At 43.9% G+C, this 16,384-nt stretch overlaps 2 protein-coding genes across 2 annotated transcripts; one reads left to right on the top strand and one right to left on the bottom strand.

Annotated features, from left to right (window-relative positions):
* Positions 1-287: 287 nt before the first annotated feature.
* On the bottom strand, positions 288-3,368 carry LOC147888549 (replication protein A 70 kDa DNA-binding subunit A-like). The gene is made up of 2 exons (XM_087392943.1): positions 2,745-3,368; positions 288-2,545 (listed from the first exon to the last, which is right to left on the bottom strand). Exons 1-2 carry the CDS (start codon positions 3,017-3,019, stop codon positions 844-846), a joined length of 1,977 nt encoding a protein of 658 aa, XP_087249069.1. The 5' UTR covers positions 3,020-3,368; the 3' UTR covers positions 288-843.
* Positions 3,369-13,287: 9,919 nt separating this feature from the next.
* On the top strand, positions 13,288-14,169 carry LOC147888548 (pentatricopeptide repeat-containing protein At2g33680-like). Its single transcript, XM_087392313.1, has one exon. The coding sequence runs from the start codon at positions 13,288-13,290 to the stop codon at positions 14,167-14,169; it is 882 nt and encodes a 293-aa protein (XP_087248439.1).
* The last annotated feature ends 2,215 nt before the right edge of the window (positions 14,170-16,384 follow it).

Raw genomic sequence — 16,384 nt, 5'->3', positions numbered from 1 at the left:
AGACCAGGTGACAAGATATTCGTCAAGTGCATGCCGTGCTAGATATGAGCACAATTTACATGAGTGAAAGCTTATGCTCAACTGTCAAAGACTAGGTGTTCATCAAGTGCATGCTGCGCTGCATATGAGTAAATTACACATCCAAAAATAGAACACTAGCACCGCATATTTCAAGTTTGTCTTAACAAAAGTAAATACAAGCCATTCTAATAACTTTTGCTGTTCGTAATCAATTTGATAAAAAAAGGATGATACCAGTATAAACAGTCTCTGTGGTCATTTGCTCAAAATGTTTTGTATAAAATCTCAGTAAGGTAACAAGGTTATCCATATCTCGTCCAAAGAAATCTTACAGATTACGGAATCCGGTATTGGCACAAAGAATCTGCTTGAAAGAATCTGACCACATAAATATAGTGCATTTCGGAAGCCATTCTTCAGAAGCTCATCCTATTGCATGCTCACTCCAATCTCTGTCTGGCTTGTCCGAATCCAGTAAAATCTCCCTGTGAAATTGATTAAATAAGATTTTCCCCAATTTACAATGTGGCCACACTTGCAACACAAAGTAGAGCACCTGCTGAAACAATTTAAAATTGGCCATTTCAGCTAACCCAAGCACTTGGACAGAGTCGTGAGCAGCTGATACCAAGGTTGCAACATGGAATAGCTCCAGCAAAGCAAGTTTGAATAACAGAATTTTCCTCTTCCCAATCTAGCCTTTCCTTAGCCACAGAGTGCCCGTACCATTTGCTGCCCGAGCCATATCCCTACAATTCAAGGACACTGCCATAGCTTATACCACTACTCCCAGGAAAACCAGCGGTCGAAAGACAGGTTTCATCACCCACATCTTGTCAATTTACCTATCAGATCCAAAAGAACCCTGCTTTCTGCCTGGAAATCGAGCCTTTCTGTTTTTATTACCGTGCATTTCACACGCAGCTCATCACTGTAGTTCTCCTCCTTTACCTTGAGCTTGAACACATATTCTCTAAACAGAAGTCTCTGAATGGCATCATCAAACCTTAAATCTTCATCCTGCTTCCAAAGGTAAAGCTGCTTTGCATTGACACCCACGATCTCCTCACCTGCCTCCTGAAAAGCAGTGACCCAAGTGACTCCTGTATGGTCTTGGATCTGCACTGAAAGAAGGTACCTGTAATCACATTCTGGCATGGATTTATCACACCGATCGCATCGCCACATACTGTCACCATAGCTTATAACTTTTTTATTGCATTGCTTATCACCAACCATAAGGGAGCATGCGGTGTAACAAAATGTGTCAGTCTTTATGAATGATATAGTGCCTTTCACAGCAATCCAATCTGGTTTATCACCTCTACCAAGCCCTTCATCCTTGATTTGAGCTATTGCCTTGCGCATCTCAATGCGTGTGCCAGAACCACCTTCCTGGGATATAGATTTATAGGTCATGTTCTTACCTACATTTTCAAACCACCTTTTCATTTGATGAGCTTCTGGAAGATCAGGGTCTAGCAATAGCTGAGTTGTAGAAATTGTCCCCACAGATTTGCCACTGAAATCGCTGATACGCCCTGCTTTGACGGCTAATACTGGGGAATGTGCTGAGTCCCTTATTTCTTCAAGGACTTGGCCTTCCCTAGCACAGAAGGTACCCCACATTGTCAATTCTACACTTCTGCCTGACATGTCTCTAAGCTTAACAGTTCTCTTCTGAGTCTCTGTACCGTTCTTTCGCAATATCGTATTAGTTGGACTTACTGCTACCACTATCCCAATAATATCCACCATTGCATTTCCCTCCATATTTTCAATCTCTGAAATTGGGATAAAATTAAATTGTTGCTGAGGTATAGAATCATCCTCCTCAGTGCAGCATTGCAGAATTGAAGAGCTTTCTAAAAAAATCTCCCAGTCGTTTTTCAGATGATTGAAACTTTTTTGTGCAGGTTTTAAGGAGCCCTTAGAAATAAAGTACACCTTGCCAACTTGTACCTGGTCAATAAACTGTTCAGCTACCGTATTGAAGCACGTTACACGTATTTCTCCACCATCTGCATCCAAAAGATCGAAATTGAAAACCTTCCCATCTCCCCTTGCATTGTGGAACCTACGAAGATCACCTTTCGATGTTACCCGTGCTTTTATAGTCCAACGACCCTGGTAGGGATTCAGTGCTGCAATTGGTAAGATCCTGGCAGGTGCTTGATTTCGAGAAATAGGCCCTTTGTTGGAAAATATGGGAGCAGGTTCATACGATGGAGAAATCACGGGTCTACCATAAGGAGATGAAACAGGGTTGCCACCAGGGACACGTGTATGTCCTAGTGCACCAGGATCTCCATCAATGCCCTTGTTCGTTGGATGCTCAGTTCCCTGTCCGCCTCCACCATCTGCTTGAGACAGTCTAAACCCTGATCCGCTCTTGAATTGTAGTTGCTGAAGACCAAGTTGGTCGGATGGAAGATTAGCCTGATCCTTTTGTATAAGGGGCTTTGGTTCTCCGATTACATCCGATGAAAAAGCGACAATTTCCAGGTTGAGCACAATGACAATTCTGCACTGGCAAGGGTGAATTGGTGTAAGAAATGCGAATTCGCATCGTACTCAAACTGATCCATTGAACATTCGTGTCGCGTAAAACAAGCCCTTCGGTTCGTCATAAAATTCTCCTAATTCTATTCACGTATCTGTTTCGCTCTACCCAAAACATCATCAGGTCCCTCCGGAAAAACTTCAGGAAGCGCAAAACTTACTTTCGGTCGCGAATGGTGCTGCAGACGTACTCTAAAAGCTGCACAATTGTTCCTTTCTGGATCTGGCCCGACTTGACATGCCCGTTGAGCTGGGTAGCAAGCATGGCCTGCTGGACGAAAGCGCCATCAGAGAGCAAAACGCGGCAGCGAGGCGTGGCGGTGAGTCCGGTGCCAATCTCTTTGACGTCGAGGACCTGCAGGAGGGGCCGGAGATCGAGGTTCCCGGCAGAGATGGAGAGGATGGAATTGGGGGTGAGGGAGGAAGCAGCAGCCATGGATTCAAATTCTACGAAATTGGGTCAAATTTTGGAGGGGTGGGATAGCGAATCGATTGATGTGCAAGCTACGAATTGGCAGGCAGGATGCGAATTTCTGCCGAGAATTTGGAGCTAAGAGGTCGCAAATTTCTGCAGAGAATTGGGAGCGCACAAGATCGCAAATTTGCGCAGAGAATTGGAAGCTCAGAAGATGGCAAATTTCGATTGATTTGCAAGCTGCGAGTCGATTGATTTGCAAGCTTTGCGAATTGGCAGGCAGGATGCGAATTTGTGCAGGGAATTGGGATCGCAAATTTGTGCAGAAAGATTGGAAGCTCAGAAGATGGCAAATTTCTGGAAAGAATTGGACATCAAAATTGAAGGAGTGTGGGAGACTCTACCATGTTGACCGCCCATCCGTTTTTAAGCTCCGCGTTTAGTGGCACTAATCACGGGGCTTATTTCTGCCGGGAAGTTGGAAGTTGGAACTGTCATCATGCCCGGTTTCATCAGTGTTTGAAGGATATAGTGGGCTTCCTACCCTTGTAAATAACATCCCTTATAGACTAGGGTGTTGTGTCTGGGTGCTACATTTTAGCGACGGCCACGGGTGTTGACCTTGCTCAGGGCTTTTTTTCGTAAGGGGTTTCAGTTTGGGAGTGCCCCCTCCTCCTTATGCAATTTAAGTCGGTTGTTTATTTTTTTTATTTAAAAAAAATCATTGCGCTTCCAATCCCCACTTCACTAGTTCAAATCTTGGAGGTTTGTCCCTCGTGTCCTTGCATTGGCTGTGTATATGTGTGTGTTTGTGGTTTGTTTTAGTGTTAGAAAAAAACCGCACCGGCTACATTTCAAAAAAACCCAATAACATTTTGCTATGCCTTTAGCATACCGGCTGAGATTTTGAATCTTTTAGTGTAAAAGCCAGCAATTGTGTATGTTTTGAGACTAAAAAACCGGCATGACTTTGGATATTGTCCTTAATTTGACTGGCTCGGAAAAAACTTGTGTGAGTTAACCACAGCTGTAGATCCTGTGCCCATATGCACACATCCAAGTTGCATTCAATGTTCTTTGTATGGGTAGAGGCGGCTCTAGTGTGTAAACACCCTTAGGCTAGAGTCCCGCAAGGATTGGGTAGGTTGTGGCCTAGAGACACGTTAACACTCTCACCTGATTCGTTAGTTCTTTTGTGACTTGCAACAGCTTCTTGGAATGGTGGCATATTCCAGGTGCTCAATCGATGGGAAAATATTCATTCTCAATCTTTGAGTTAGGCAGTTGGCGCGGGACTCCAAATCAGATTTGCTACCTTAGGCATCACATAACTTATGGGCCAACTTGGGCAGTTGACGCAAGACTCAGCAGCAGTTAGGATGCGTTCACATGAATTCGGTAGCAACTCTGTTGTGAGAATTGGGATTATCCCATTTTTTATAAATCTTTCAGTATTTAGTTATAGGATCTAGCATTTTGTCGCACAACTGATGTAGTGTGTGCTCATTGTTTGTATGCGTGTGTAGCAGTGTGTGCACCACTTACGGGACGAGCGACGATATGTGTGACAGTGTACGCACCATTTGTACCCATGGCTGGATATATATGGCTATGGCCATATGAGTATGTAGAAGTGTGTGCACCACTTACGTGATCATGGTATCTGTAGCAGTGTGTGCACCATGTGATGGTATGTGTCACATGTGTGCACCATCCATCTATGATTTGTTGATTTTGCATCACTTAAATGCTGAAAGATTGAATAATATTGGTGATTGTTTCCAAGGTTTATTATGCTTGAAATATTTGCATTACTAATGGATGTTGTGAATTCAGGGGAAGAGTAACTAATCGGTTGACGGCTATTGGCGGCAAGCATTTTTGTGCACATAAGGAGCAACCAGTGATGTAGGGAATAAACAAGGCTTACTTTAGAAAGCCTAGTTTTTGAAATTACAAATGCTCATGTACATATTTTAATTTTTGGAACATTAGAGGCTTAGCCTAAGCATATTAACTAAAGTGGGAAAAGCAAACTCCATTTCTAGAATTGGCAAACTATTTTGGAAAGGGTGTGTGTGGTTTATCTCTAGTTCATGCATGGAGGAGATGGACATGAGCTTGTATCAATTGTTGCTTGAAATTGTTGAATCACCCAGCACACACGTCATCTTTTTCGTTTGTGAGTTTTGAAAGATCGTGCATATTCTTGTGTATAGTTTTCGTTGTGTTTTACAATGATTTGCAGGTTCCGCGAGCAATTCATGTGGTAAACTTGGTAATTATAAGTCATTCTGACATGATATGGGAAAAGTACCTCGATGGGTGAGGATAGATACACACCATCAAGACCCCGCCCAACCTATGGGTAGTGAAAAAATATGTTGCAGGCACACCCATTACACACCAAGCCCCTCCTGCTCTACGAACCGTGGTCTCCTTGTTTTTAGCGCTTCATTTACAGGTAAGTTTTGTCAGAGGATGATATGCATCCATTGATTGTACCTTGAGCACCCAAACTTAGGCAACCAAGCCTTGTTGCCCACACAGAGGTAGCATTCAAGTTGGACACGGACCCTACATTGGTGAAGTTTGTGAAATCATCTCCAATAGTATGTAAAGGAAGATAATTTTTTACACACCATAGTTGGTCCAACTCACAGGGGGCCTACTAGGGAGCGTTCGATGTGTAACCACCGTGAGTCATTGGTCTTGAATGAACTCGACCTATGTTGATGTCCACCCTTGTCAATAGATTTTCCTCAATAGGGGACAACCATGTCTCATTTATGGGCTCAAGCAGTTAGAAGAGATTTCTCTGAAACTCTTATGTAATGTGGATATGTGGTGGTCTAATAAACTTTGTCCGCCACACTTTGTTTATTACAGCCTAGCCTTAAGCCCAATACACACCGCCCTACCTGTCCACGTGAGAGAAGGGAGTACAAACTAAGTGCCCAAGAAATTTAAAAAAAGGATGATGTGCAATGACAAGGGAGAAAACATGGCCCATGTGATTAGAGGCTGAGGTTTCTTATTGGGTGGTGAGGGTTCAAATCTCACACACAGGCAATGGCCTAGGGGCATAGCAAATCAATGACTGATAGGTGGAGACCACATCACCACATGCCCTTGATGTTGAGGTATGGATATGGTTCGCTGGTTGATCACCCATCAAACCATGTTTTTCATCATAGAGTGTCATGCACAATCGTCAAAAAACATGCTCTGAGGTGTATTATTTAAAGGCACACATATTCGGTGGGCATCCTACTTTGCACCGCGTCAATCCCACCTATGGTGAGGCACGTGCAAAGTATCGTGCCCATAGGATAAGATTTGCATGGTCGATCATGCATTAAACCATGTTTTCCACCTAGTGTCCTACACAATCGTCAAAAAACATGCCTCGAGTTGTGTTATTCGAACCTGCACGTATCTGATGGGCATCACCCTTTGCACGAACGTCAATCCCACCTATGTTGAGGTACGCGAAAAGTATCATGCCCATCGGATATGGTTCGCATGGTCGATAACGCCTCAAACCCTGTTTTTCACCTAGTGTCATGCACAATCGTCAAAAAACATGCCTCGAGGTGTGTTATTCAAACCTGCACATATCTGACGGGCATCCCCCTTTGCAGGCTTGTCAATCCCACCTATGTTGATGCAAGTGCAAAGTATCGTGCCCATCTGATGTGGTTTGTATGGTCGATCACGCATTAAACCATGTTTTTAACCTAATGTCATGCATAATCGTCCAAAAGCATGCCTCGAGGTGTGTTATTCAAACCTGCACGTATCTGATGGGCATACTGCTTTGCACGCATGTCAATTTCACCTATTTAAAGGCACTGCAAAGTATCATGCCCATTGGATGTGGTTGACATGGTCGATCACCCATCAAACCATGTTTTTCACCTAGCGCCATGCACAATCATAAAAAAACATGCTCCGAGGTGTGTTATTCGAAGGCGCACACAACAAGACAAAGCAACTATAGACGCACTTGATAGACGTGCAAAATAGTGGACGCATCTATAGGCGCAAATAGAATTAGAGAAAATATGAGTGCATCTATTAGCGCATCTACTAGCACGTCTAATAGCACAGTTATTAATGCGTCTAATACCACATCTACCCTGTCTTTTAGATGCGTAATTAGACGTGTTTATAAACACATAGTAGAGAGTACAGAGAGTAAAATTTTACTGCATGCTGATAAATGTGCATCACTGTTTTCTAAATATTGCCCATGATTATCAAAGCAAATAATTTTAATAAAAATATCAATGCTTTTTTGCAAACCCACATATACAAAAATTAAGGGTGAGGAGAATGAGACAATATATAAAATAGTTTTGCCAATATCAATGATGGGCTACGGTTCAATCTCATCCTCAATGAGGTCAACCCTTGCCAAACTATCTACTTCAATATCCAAATCAATGTTGAGATCTACAAATACATTCAGCCCACTACTACTTGTGCTATTGTGCTCATCAAAGTCAGCATTACCAATGGTAGGCTCGTCCTCATGGGTAATGGTCTGAATATCTGGATCTCCTATCCCATGATCATCCTCTCTCATGTCACAATCATCATCACCTCCATGGCCATGATCATCCTCCATATGCTCCATATTAGTAAATGTACTATACATCACTTTGGAACGTGGCGTAATAGGTATGACGTGCCACCACCTATTATTATCCACCATTGGTTGTTAATAGACAACCTAATTCAAACAAAAATACAAACATGTTATTTTCCTTGCATCAAAGGTATCAAATATTAAAAAGTGAGTATTTCTATATATGTGTACAGTACCTGTTCACATTGTTGCTGTAGTACTAGTGTGCCCTTCTTGCTTTGCCAAAACTTTGTGGAGTCAATAGTTACAAAGCCACTTGCATGGAGTTTGATTGTTGCATTAGGCCTCTTTCCACCATGTCCTTAACCACTTTACATCCAAAACATACACAAAGAAGTGTCGAAAGTCAAGCTTAATAATATCTTGGATTATGCCAATCTGTTGTGTCCAAAAATTCTTACCCTCACACCATATATCATTGAACATAGTATACTACACCAAGACAAAATCAATTGAATAAGCAATCTAAATTGTTGAAAGCTCCTAACTTATGCATAACATTCTGTATACCGACCCGTTGCATGCATCCTCTAGCATACTCCCATTCGTCCATTGTGATATGCATCCCCTTATCTCTCTCTGCTCTCTCCATTTCGTCAAGTAGCCAATCCACATGAATATATTTTGGAAGTGCTCTTAGATGCTGAGGGTATGGCACACGAGATCTGTGCTATATACGAGAAACAGGGCCCTTTCTCCTTGTCTTCTTGCCTTTGCATCCTCGTATCTTGTTACCCATCTTTTCATCACATCACTATTAAGCATGAAATAGAGGTTGATATTACTAAGCAAGTCCGTGTCCATTACTTTGCTCCGTCCTTTTCCTTGAGACACAATAGAGGTCATCCTTAGGTCTTTATCATCTCTCCATAGTCGTGGGAGAGAGCTATCCACATCAACAAGAAACTCAAAAATATATACAAGTGACTCTTGAACCAACCAACCCTTCGCCATGCTACCTTCGGGCCTTGCATTTGGCCTCACAAAAACCTTCAAGCTCTTCATGAAGCGCTCGAGGAAGAATAACCATCGTGCATGTATAGTGTCGCATATAGCAATCTCATCCACCAAACGCACTATGAGATGTAGTTGGCTTGTGAGAATAGAACGTGGAAAGGTCTCCTCCACTAAACAAACCACCTCCACTGACATAACTCGAGCATCCTCAAGCGTGGTGGGATCTATTTCCTTTGAACTCACATACCTAGAAAAAACAAAGTACACCATATTAGCAAGATGAAAACCTTGCATCATGCATTGATACGCTTCACAATTTGTATAGTGTAAAGTACCTCATAAGCTCACCCATCTTGTAAATACAATCTGTCACCTCCTTTGATGCCCTATGAGAAATGCTAGTAGGTAGTACGAACTGAACACATGAACGATGGTTAGGGAGGTGGGATTGTGACATAAAAGGAAAATCTGGCCTCTCATGAAGCCACGTGTCATTTCATGAAACAATTATTCGATGTATTATTTATTTTATAATTTGGCAAGAAATTCTTCCAACGTAACTCCAATCTAACTTCCTCGTTCTCCTCTTCTCTTCCACTCGTCTTTCCTCTTCGAGTGCGTTTTTGTTCTAAATTTTCCTCAACGAGTCTGGTCTCTTCATCCCGTCATCAATCACCAATCTCCCATCGTCCGTCAGTGTATCTGTTGACAGGCCTGTGGAAATAAGTTTCACCATAGGGGAAGTCCTCCGCTAGAGTCATGAACGGGAATGCAACGTGAATACCTCCTCTGTCTGATGTGGAGTCTCCAGAGTTGAAGATTGCTGGAAAATCACATTTTAAGGATACATGACTGGGCAGAAGGAGAAGCAAGTGTAACACAAGGCATCTGGCGTGAGATATAGCTCGCATTTTGAGGATACATGACTGGGCAGAAGGAGAAGCAAGTGTAACACAAGGCATCTGGCGTGAGATATAGCTCTCAGCAGAGCATTGCTCATCGTCGCCGTCTTCGTCAGTTTTCCCATCCCGGCGAAAGGGGTTCGATCAATGTGGAGCTGCCTCTTGTGTCCGTAAGGCAGCTGCGGAGAGAAACTTTACTCCATATTCACCTGACAGGAACATGAAGTAGGTAATCAGCAGAAGGAAACTCAAACGCGGCGCGGTAACGTGACTGATGCAGCGGTGATTGATAGAAGTCTCGCAACCAATCTGTACTAGGTGTACAAAAGTTCTTTGCAGAGCTCCGTGCAAACCCTTACAGGTACTGGTTTCATCGTCATCTTCAGCTTCATCATCTCCATCTCTCTGATATGAAAACTAGGTACTTCGAAGCTCACTCCATCTCCCTTTTCCTCTTTGTCTCCATCTCCATCTCCATCTCTGCTTCGTTATTCTTAATGGCCTTGTTTCATATTGTGTAAGATAGGTCTCTGATTGGGCCTTCACTGGTGGGCCCAAAGCGTTGATTGCTTCTCTATAAGCATTCCTTAGGCAGGGTTGGAATTGCAGTCCACAAAGGGTCGACACAGCTGAAGGAGTTTGAAAAAATTCATTCTCACATGGAGGAACGTCCAAATGAGCTTCCAGTGTCTAAGATGAGCACATTGATGCAAATGTATGTTGAGAGGAGTTTGAAAAACTTCATTCTCACATGGAGGAACGTCCAAATGAGCTTCCAATGTCTAAGATGAGCACACTGATGCAAATGTATGTTGAGAGAGGAAGCATGGCGGATGCCCACAAGGTATTTGACAAGATGTCAAAGCATGACGTGGTGTCATGGAACATCATGATTCTGGGGTATGCTAAGCGAGAAGAAGGTGTGCAGGCTTTGGAGTTGTATGCACGGATGCAACAAGAAGGAGTCACAGCAGATCATCGGACTTTTGTAGGCGCATTGAAGGCTTGCAGTAGCCTGGGAGACGTACAAGATGTCAAAGCATGACGTGGTGTCATGGAACATCATGATTCTGGGGTATGCTAAGCGAGAAGAAGGTGTGCAGGCTTTGGAGTTGTATGCACGGATGCAACAAGAAGGAGTCACAGCAGATCATCGGACTTTTGTAGGCGCATTGAAGGTTTGCAGTAGCCTGGGAGACGTACAAGAGGCTGATGGGAGCAAGTGAGAGTTGCAACAACAGTTGCCGCTGTTAGCAATATGGAGGTTGATGATTCCTTGAAAGCCGTCAAGGATAGACCTCTGATACCAATGTGAATGTGACTCCTCTGCATTGCTGACACATGCAAGTGATACACTCATTGTGAGGTATTGGCTCTTGCAATGCAGTAATTGATCCTGAAGGCTGAGTGAACCCTCTTGCAAAGATTTAAACCCAATGGGACCAGAAACTAAGCCACTTGAAAAGTCCTGATATTAAGGAGGTACAATGTTAGTCATAGGGATCAAAACAGTTACAGTTGACTGAGCGTGGTAGACCCAAGAGACTCATCGTCAATGAATCTCATGGGCCTAGATGTCCCAAACGATGGAAGACCCATGAGAACTGAGGAAATTGAGGGTCCTTGTGGTGGGAGCCTGAACGCTCATGGGTGGAGGAGGATGTAGAACTGCCTGTGAGTGCTGCTGAAGGATAGTCCACTATACTATGACCTGGACCAGAAGATCCCTGAGCGAACGATGAACCTGTGCTAGCAGCTACTAATAGGCAGGTGGGCGGACTTCAGACTGTTGATGCTGTAAAAGAATTGCTTCTGGGTCTCATAACCGCTAATCCTCCGATGCTGCCAACTCTACATGATGTGGGCTTGATGCACAGCTTCCTCAAGGCGATCTTGTTCCAACAGGAGATGAAAACAGTTCAATGCCATAGCTTCTTCCTTTTTCTTGTTTGCCTGCCCAGGCTCATTTTGGATCTCATGCTAGATCAGGAGCTACTTGGAAAGGAGTCAATTTTGCTCCTTGAGCACTCGAATGAAAGCTACAACATTGGACGGGCCCATGTTAGGTGATGCTAGACCCATCAATTGTTGCAACAACTACTGACAAAAAAAATCCTTGCTCATTTTGCTGCTCTAATAAATGCACACGAGTGACGAAGGGAGCCAACCCAATGTGCAATGAAGGAAGGGAGAGAGAGAGGCTAATGGAGTAGTGTGCTGCCACTAGTCCGGGGACAAAATAGAAAACAACCATTTACCCTTCTTTGCCGACTACATCCCTGTTCTTGTGCCGGCTGCAGGCTTCAAGATCCGTGAAGGATGTTCCAAGGCTCGTTGTGAATGCTAGGACTCCCTTCTTCAGATCCAAAAGAGCCATGGTGCTGTGATACCAATATAACATGCAGAGACTTCTACCATGCCATGAACAAAGGGTTAATGAATGCATGAAGAAAGAATACATTGCACACCGGATGTCTTTAATGCATTGTACACATGCTTATTTCTGATTACAAAAGCTGGAAACAATGCATGTTAATCACTGACTGTACATGGATACAAAACTGAATACAAAATGGATACAGATCAATGTATCAAGCTGATGCTATGCTGCTACAAAACTGACTGAGATATCCCCAATGGATGCAGAAGCTGAGCGTACTTGGGACAAATCTGATGCAGGAAACTGTGCAGCAACTGGGCAACGTGAAGATGAGCAGCTGCGTGGGAACTGCTGGATACGCCAGTGGAGTAGCTGTGGGAGAGAAGTGCCCTGCTGCAGCTCCAAACGGTGACTGAAAATGTGTCTGCATGTGTGAACTAAGGGGCAGAAATGGTGCATTTATAGGTGCAGGAAAGGGCCCAGTAGGCAGGCCATGGCTGGCCCCCAGTAGGTGATCTGTGAATTCGCAGCCATTTTCGGCTGGTCGAATCTGGCCAGGTTTAGATGGCCAATTGCTACTGTTTGGTGGCCCCTATTGATGCACTATATGCTGCATTTGATCCATATTTGATTGCCCTTTATTGCCCTTCCCAACGCTGCAGCACACATGGCACCTCTTCTAGCTGTTTGATGCAGAGTTTTTGTCTTTTCAAAACTCCCTTCTGGAGGTGGTAACTAATGGCAAAGACCCAACTGTTTGTCTAGCCACTATATCTCCATGCACCGGACACAGGGGTACAAGTGACAGAAGTTCAACGGTGAGCCATACATTTGCTCCTCTTTCTCAGGTGTATTGCAGTAGTACCAATTGGGGTCTTTATATAGGGGAGGGTTTGGTCTACCCCTGTTCAAATCTGGCCTACTGGAAGAGCATAGATCTGGCTGATCCAACGGGCTTTCCAATCTGTAAATGACAAGTTTTAGGTCAACCAACCCTACAGATTGCCCTTTATCACCCCCACCAGCAATCTGCCCCAGACTTGTGGTCCCATGTGCTGGCAACTTTCTATCTGCATGGCCTTTTGCTATGCCACTTCTGTTGCAGGTCTCCCAAACTCTTCTTCAGAAGAACTTGTAGCAACACCCCAACTGATCCCTTTCTGGTAAATCTGGAACTCCTCACAGCTGTCTTCAGAACCAACCTGTTGTTGAGCTCCATTCAGGTCCCAATCCCAAGCCTTCCAAGGTAACATGTGATCCCTCCTGTTCGCTGTTCAGAATCATGCCGTTGGTCCACTGCAGCTTGGTGAATATGTACATGAAATGTGGGAGCATGGAGGATTCCTGGCATGTCTTTGAGAAATTGCCTCATTGAGATGTCATCACGTGGAATATCATGATCTTGGCTCATGCTGAAGAAGGTAGTGTGCTGGCTTTGGAATTGTATGCACGGATGCACCAGGAAGGTGTCAGAGCAGACCATCGAACGTTTGTCGTCGTGTTGAAAGCTTGCAGTAGTCTGGCAGCATTGGAAGGGGGGAAGCCACTTGATGAGAAATTTGCAAAAGTAGAGTACCTAGAAAAGGGAAGAGCCATCCACTCCCAAGCAATAAGGAGTGGCTTTGAGTCCGATATATTTGTAGGAAATACCCTGGTGAATATGTATGTGAAGTGTGGAAGCATGACCGATGGACAGCGTGTCTTTGACCAATTGCCTTATCGTAATGCAGTTACATGGACTATCATGATCCTTGGTCATGTTGAGCGAAAAGACAGTGCACTGGCTCTGGAGTTGTATGCATTGATGCGCCAAAAAGGTATCACAGCACATCATCGAACTTTTGTTGGCGCATTAAAGGCTTGCAGTAGCCTTGCAGCCCTAGAAGAGGGGTACCAGGTTGATGAGATAATTCAAAATACAGTGTGCCTGATGAAAGGTAGAGCTATACATTCTGAAGTAGTAAAGAGTGACTTTCAGTATGATGTATTTCTGTGGACTGCCTTGGTGGATATGTACACAAAATGTGGCAGTGTGGAAGATGCTCGCCGAGTCTTTGATGAATTGCCTCACCGTAATCTGATTACATGGACTACCATGATTTTGGGGTATGCTGAGAAAAAAGAAAGCGAGGAAGCTTTTAGGCTTTATGCACAGATGCAAGAGCAAGGTCTGTCACCAGATAGTGTGATTTATGTGGCCATCCTGAAAGCATGTGGCAACACAGCATCTCTGGAGACTGGAAAGGAACCTTTTGACAGGCTTGTGCTCACGAGGTAGTCTTATGAACTGCAATAATTGGAGCATATGTTGAACATGGGCTTTGTGAGGAAGCGCTAAACTGTTTTGAACGTATGCAACTAGGGAATGTCTCAATGAGTGATCCTAGAGTTCTCTTCCTTGTTTGGGCTTTGCAGGCCGTGCCTGGCCATGTGGCAAGCTGCCACTAGCCCAGGCTCTCTTGCTGTGAGCTTGACTTGCTTCAAGTCCATTTTACTGACCCAATCCTTGCCCCTTTCCATTGCATACCAACCCAAGCCACATCTGCCCTTGTACTAGCACTTGTGTAGCCTTAAATCTAATGCTCTGTGTTTGTGCAGCCGTTGGTGCTGATCCATACCATAGGTATGTCCGATCCTGGCTGTGGTCTAGCAACTCCATGCTGTTGTCTCCTCCCACGTCAACAGACTGAATCCATATGGTTCTTTTTAGTCTCCTCTCCCAGGTTGTAACAGTTCTGAGCCATCTATAGGAGTTGGCACGTGTTGGTTTACTGATTAAACATCATCACGAGGAGGTGCCTATGGTATGGATGGCTATATCGAAATAGAGCAAAAAATTCAAGGTTGCACAAATATAGGCAAAAATCAATGAGCCAGAAAATATTACGTTTGACTCGTATGCCGGTATGGAAACTCTAGAACAAGGTTAAGAGATTCATGCAACTATGACTAGCAACAAATAGGAGTCACATGGGTGTGTCCAAGGTTCAAAAATGGTGGCTGACGTTATCAATAAGAGATTACAGGCAGGAATCTATGGTTTGGTACTGGCTTTGGGCATCCTGCTCCATGTTTGTGTCGTAATCATGGGCTTCTCCATTCAGTTTATGGCAAGCGGTCCTCTATTTTAGTTCGTGGCCCCTTGTGCTACGTCTATTTAGCTGCTTCTACAGCGTTTGTCTCCTATGCCAGGTTTCGAAAATGGTGGCTATCATTATTAATAAGGGATTACAAACAAGAATCTATGGTTCGGTACTGGCTTTGGGCATCCTGCTCCCTGTTTAAGTTGTAATCATGGGTTTCTCCATTCAGTTTATGGCAAGCAGTCCTCTATTTTAGTTCATGGCCTTCTTGGGCTTGCACTCTTAGTAAGCCTCTTGAGAGATCCTCTGACCTTTGTCAACCTGCGTGTTCAAGCTCCAGAGAGTGTTGTGAAGTATCCCTGGGCTCCCTGCTGCTCTCAATGCAGCCCAAACCTGAGGCAAGATGGATGCTGATCATTGACCTCCGTGCTACGCGCAAGATAATACCTTGGCCCCATCGATGGGGCCCTGTTATAGAGCAAATGCCCACCTGATCAAGCCAACCACAATCTGTGTAGATACCCGACAAACAAGCCCTATGCCAATGGCCTGCCACATGACAGGAACCTGCTAGCCCAATGAAACTCGTTACTAATTGCAAACTGCTCATGTCCATTATCTGCAGTCTACCAACCTGTCCTCCTTCTGCAAAGTACCAAGCATGCTTGATTTATTTCAACCCAATCATTCTCCAACATCTGCAAACTTGAGCCTTAGAACTTATAAAGTGAGAACCTTGGGACTGCTTCACGTAGCTCTTCCCAACTAATCTCTTTCAAGTAAATCTGGAACTCCTCACAGAATCACTATCACTTTCTTGGGTGAAGAGATCCAATGATAGAACTGTCAGGAGCCACTCTTGTCTACACCTTTTGGCTAGCTCACCTTCCTCCGCTAGCACCAATCCTCCATCGGTTTCAATCTGCACAGTGGGAGAGCTCCAATCTGTGCATTGAGTGTTCTTGATCTCTTCAAGCTGATGTAGCTTCAAGTAGTCAATTAGCTCTTGTGCGCCAAGTTGCTCCTAAAGGTACTTGCGCTTGAAAACCTTGTGGAGGCAGCTTGGTGATTCAGAGTTTTCAATTAGCATTAGCTTGACTTTCTTCTAGCTCGTCCTTGTTGCTTCGATGGCCATGGTATTGATGCTTGCAATTTGAGCTGCTACGCATGGGTGATTGCCAACAACCTCAAAGTTTTTTGTACTACAAAATTGATCCATTGAATTTTCAAAAATGCAAAATACTATGTATAAAATACAAAATCATACATTTCTAAAAACAAAGTACCATGTGCAAAATGCGAAGTGCTATGTTCTATATCCCAAACTCAAATTGCTACATACTATATGCAAAATGCTATGTGCAAAATGCAAGCAAAATACTATGTACAAAATACAAAATCATATATTTC

This window comes from Dipteris shenzhenensis, chromosome 21 (assembly GCF_047967505.1).
Source record: "Dipteris shenzhenensis isolate YYH24624 ecotype China chromosome 21, Dip_SZ_1.0, whole genome shotgun sequence".
NCBI lineage: Eukaryota > Viridiplantae > Streptophyta > Polypodiopsida > Gleicheniales > Dipteridaceae > Dipteris > Dipteris shenzhenensis.
Note: the sequence above shows the minus strand (reverse complement) of the source record. Positions and strands in the feature narration are given on the sequence as shown.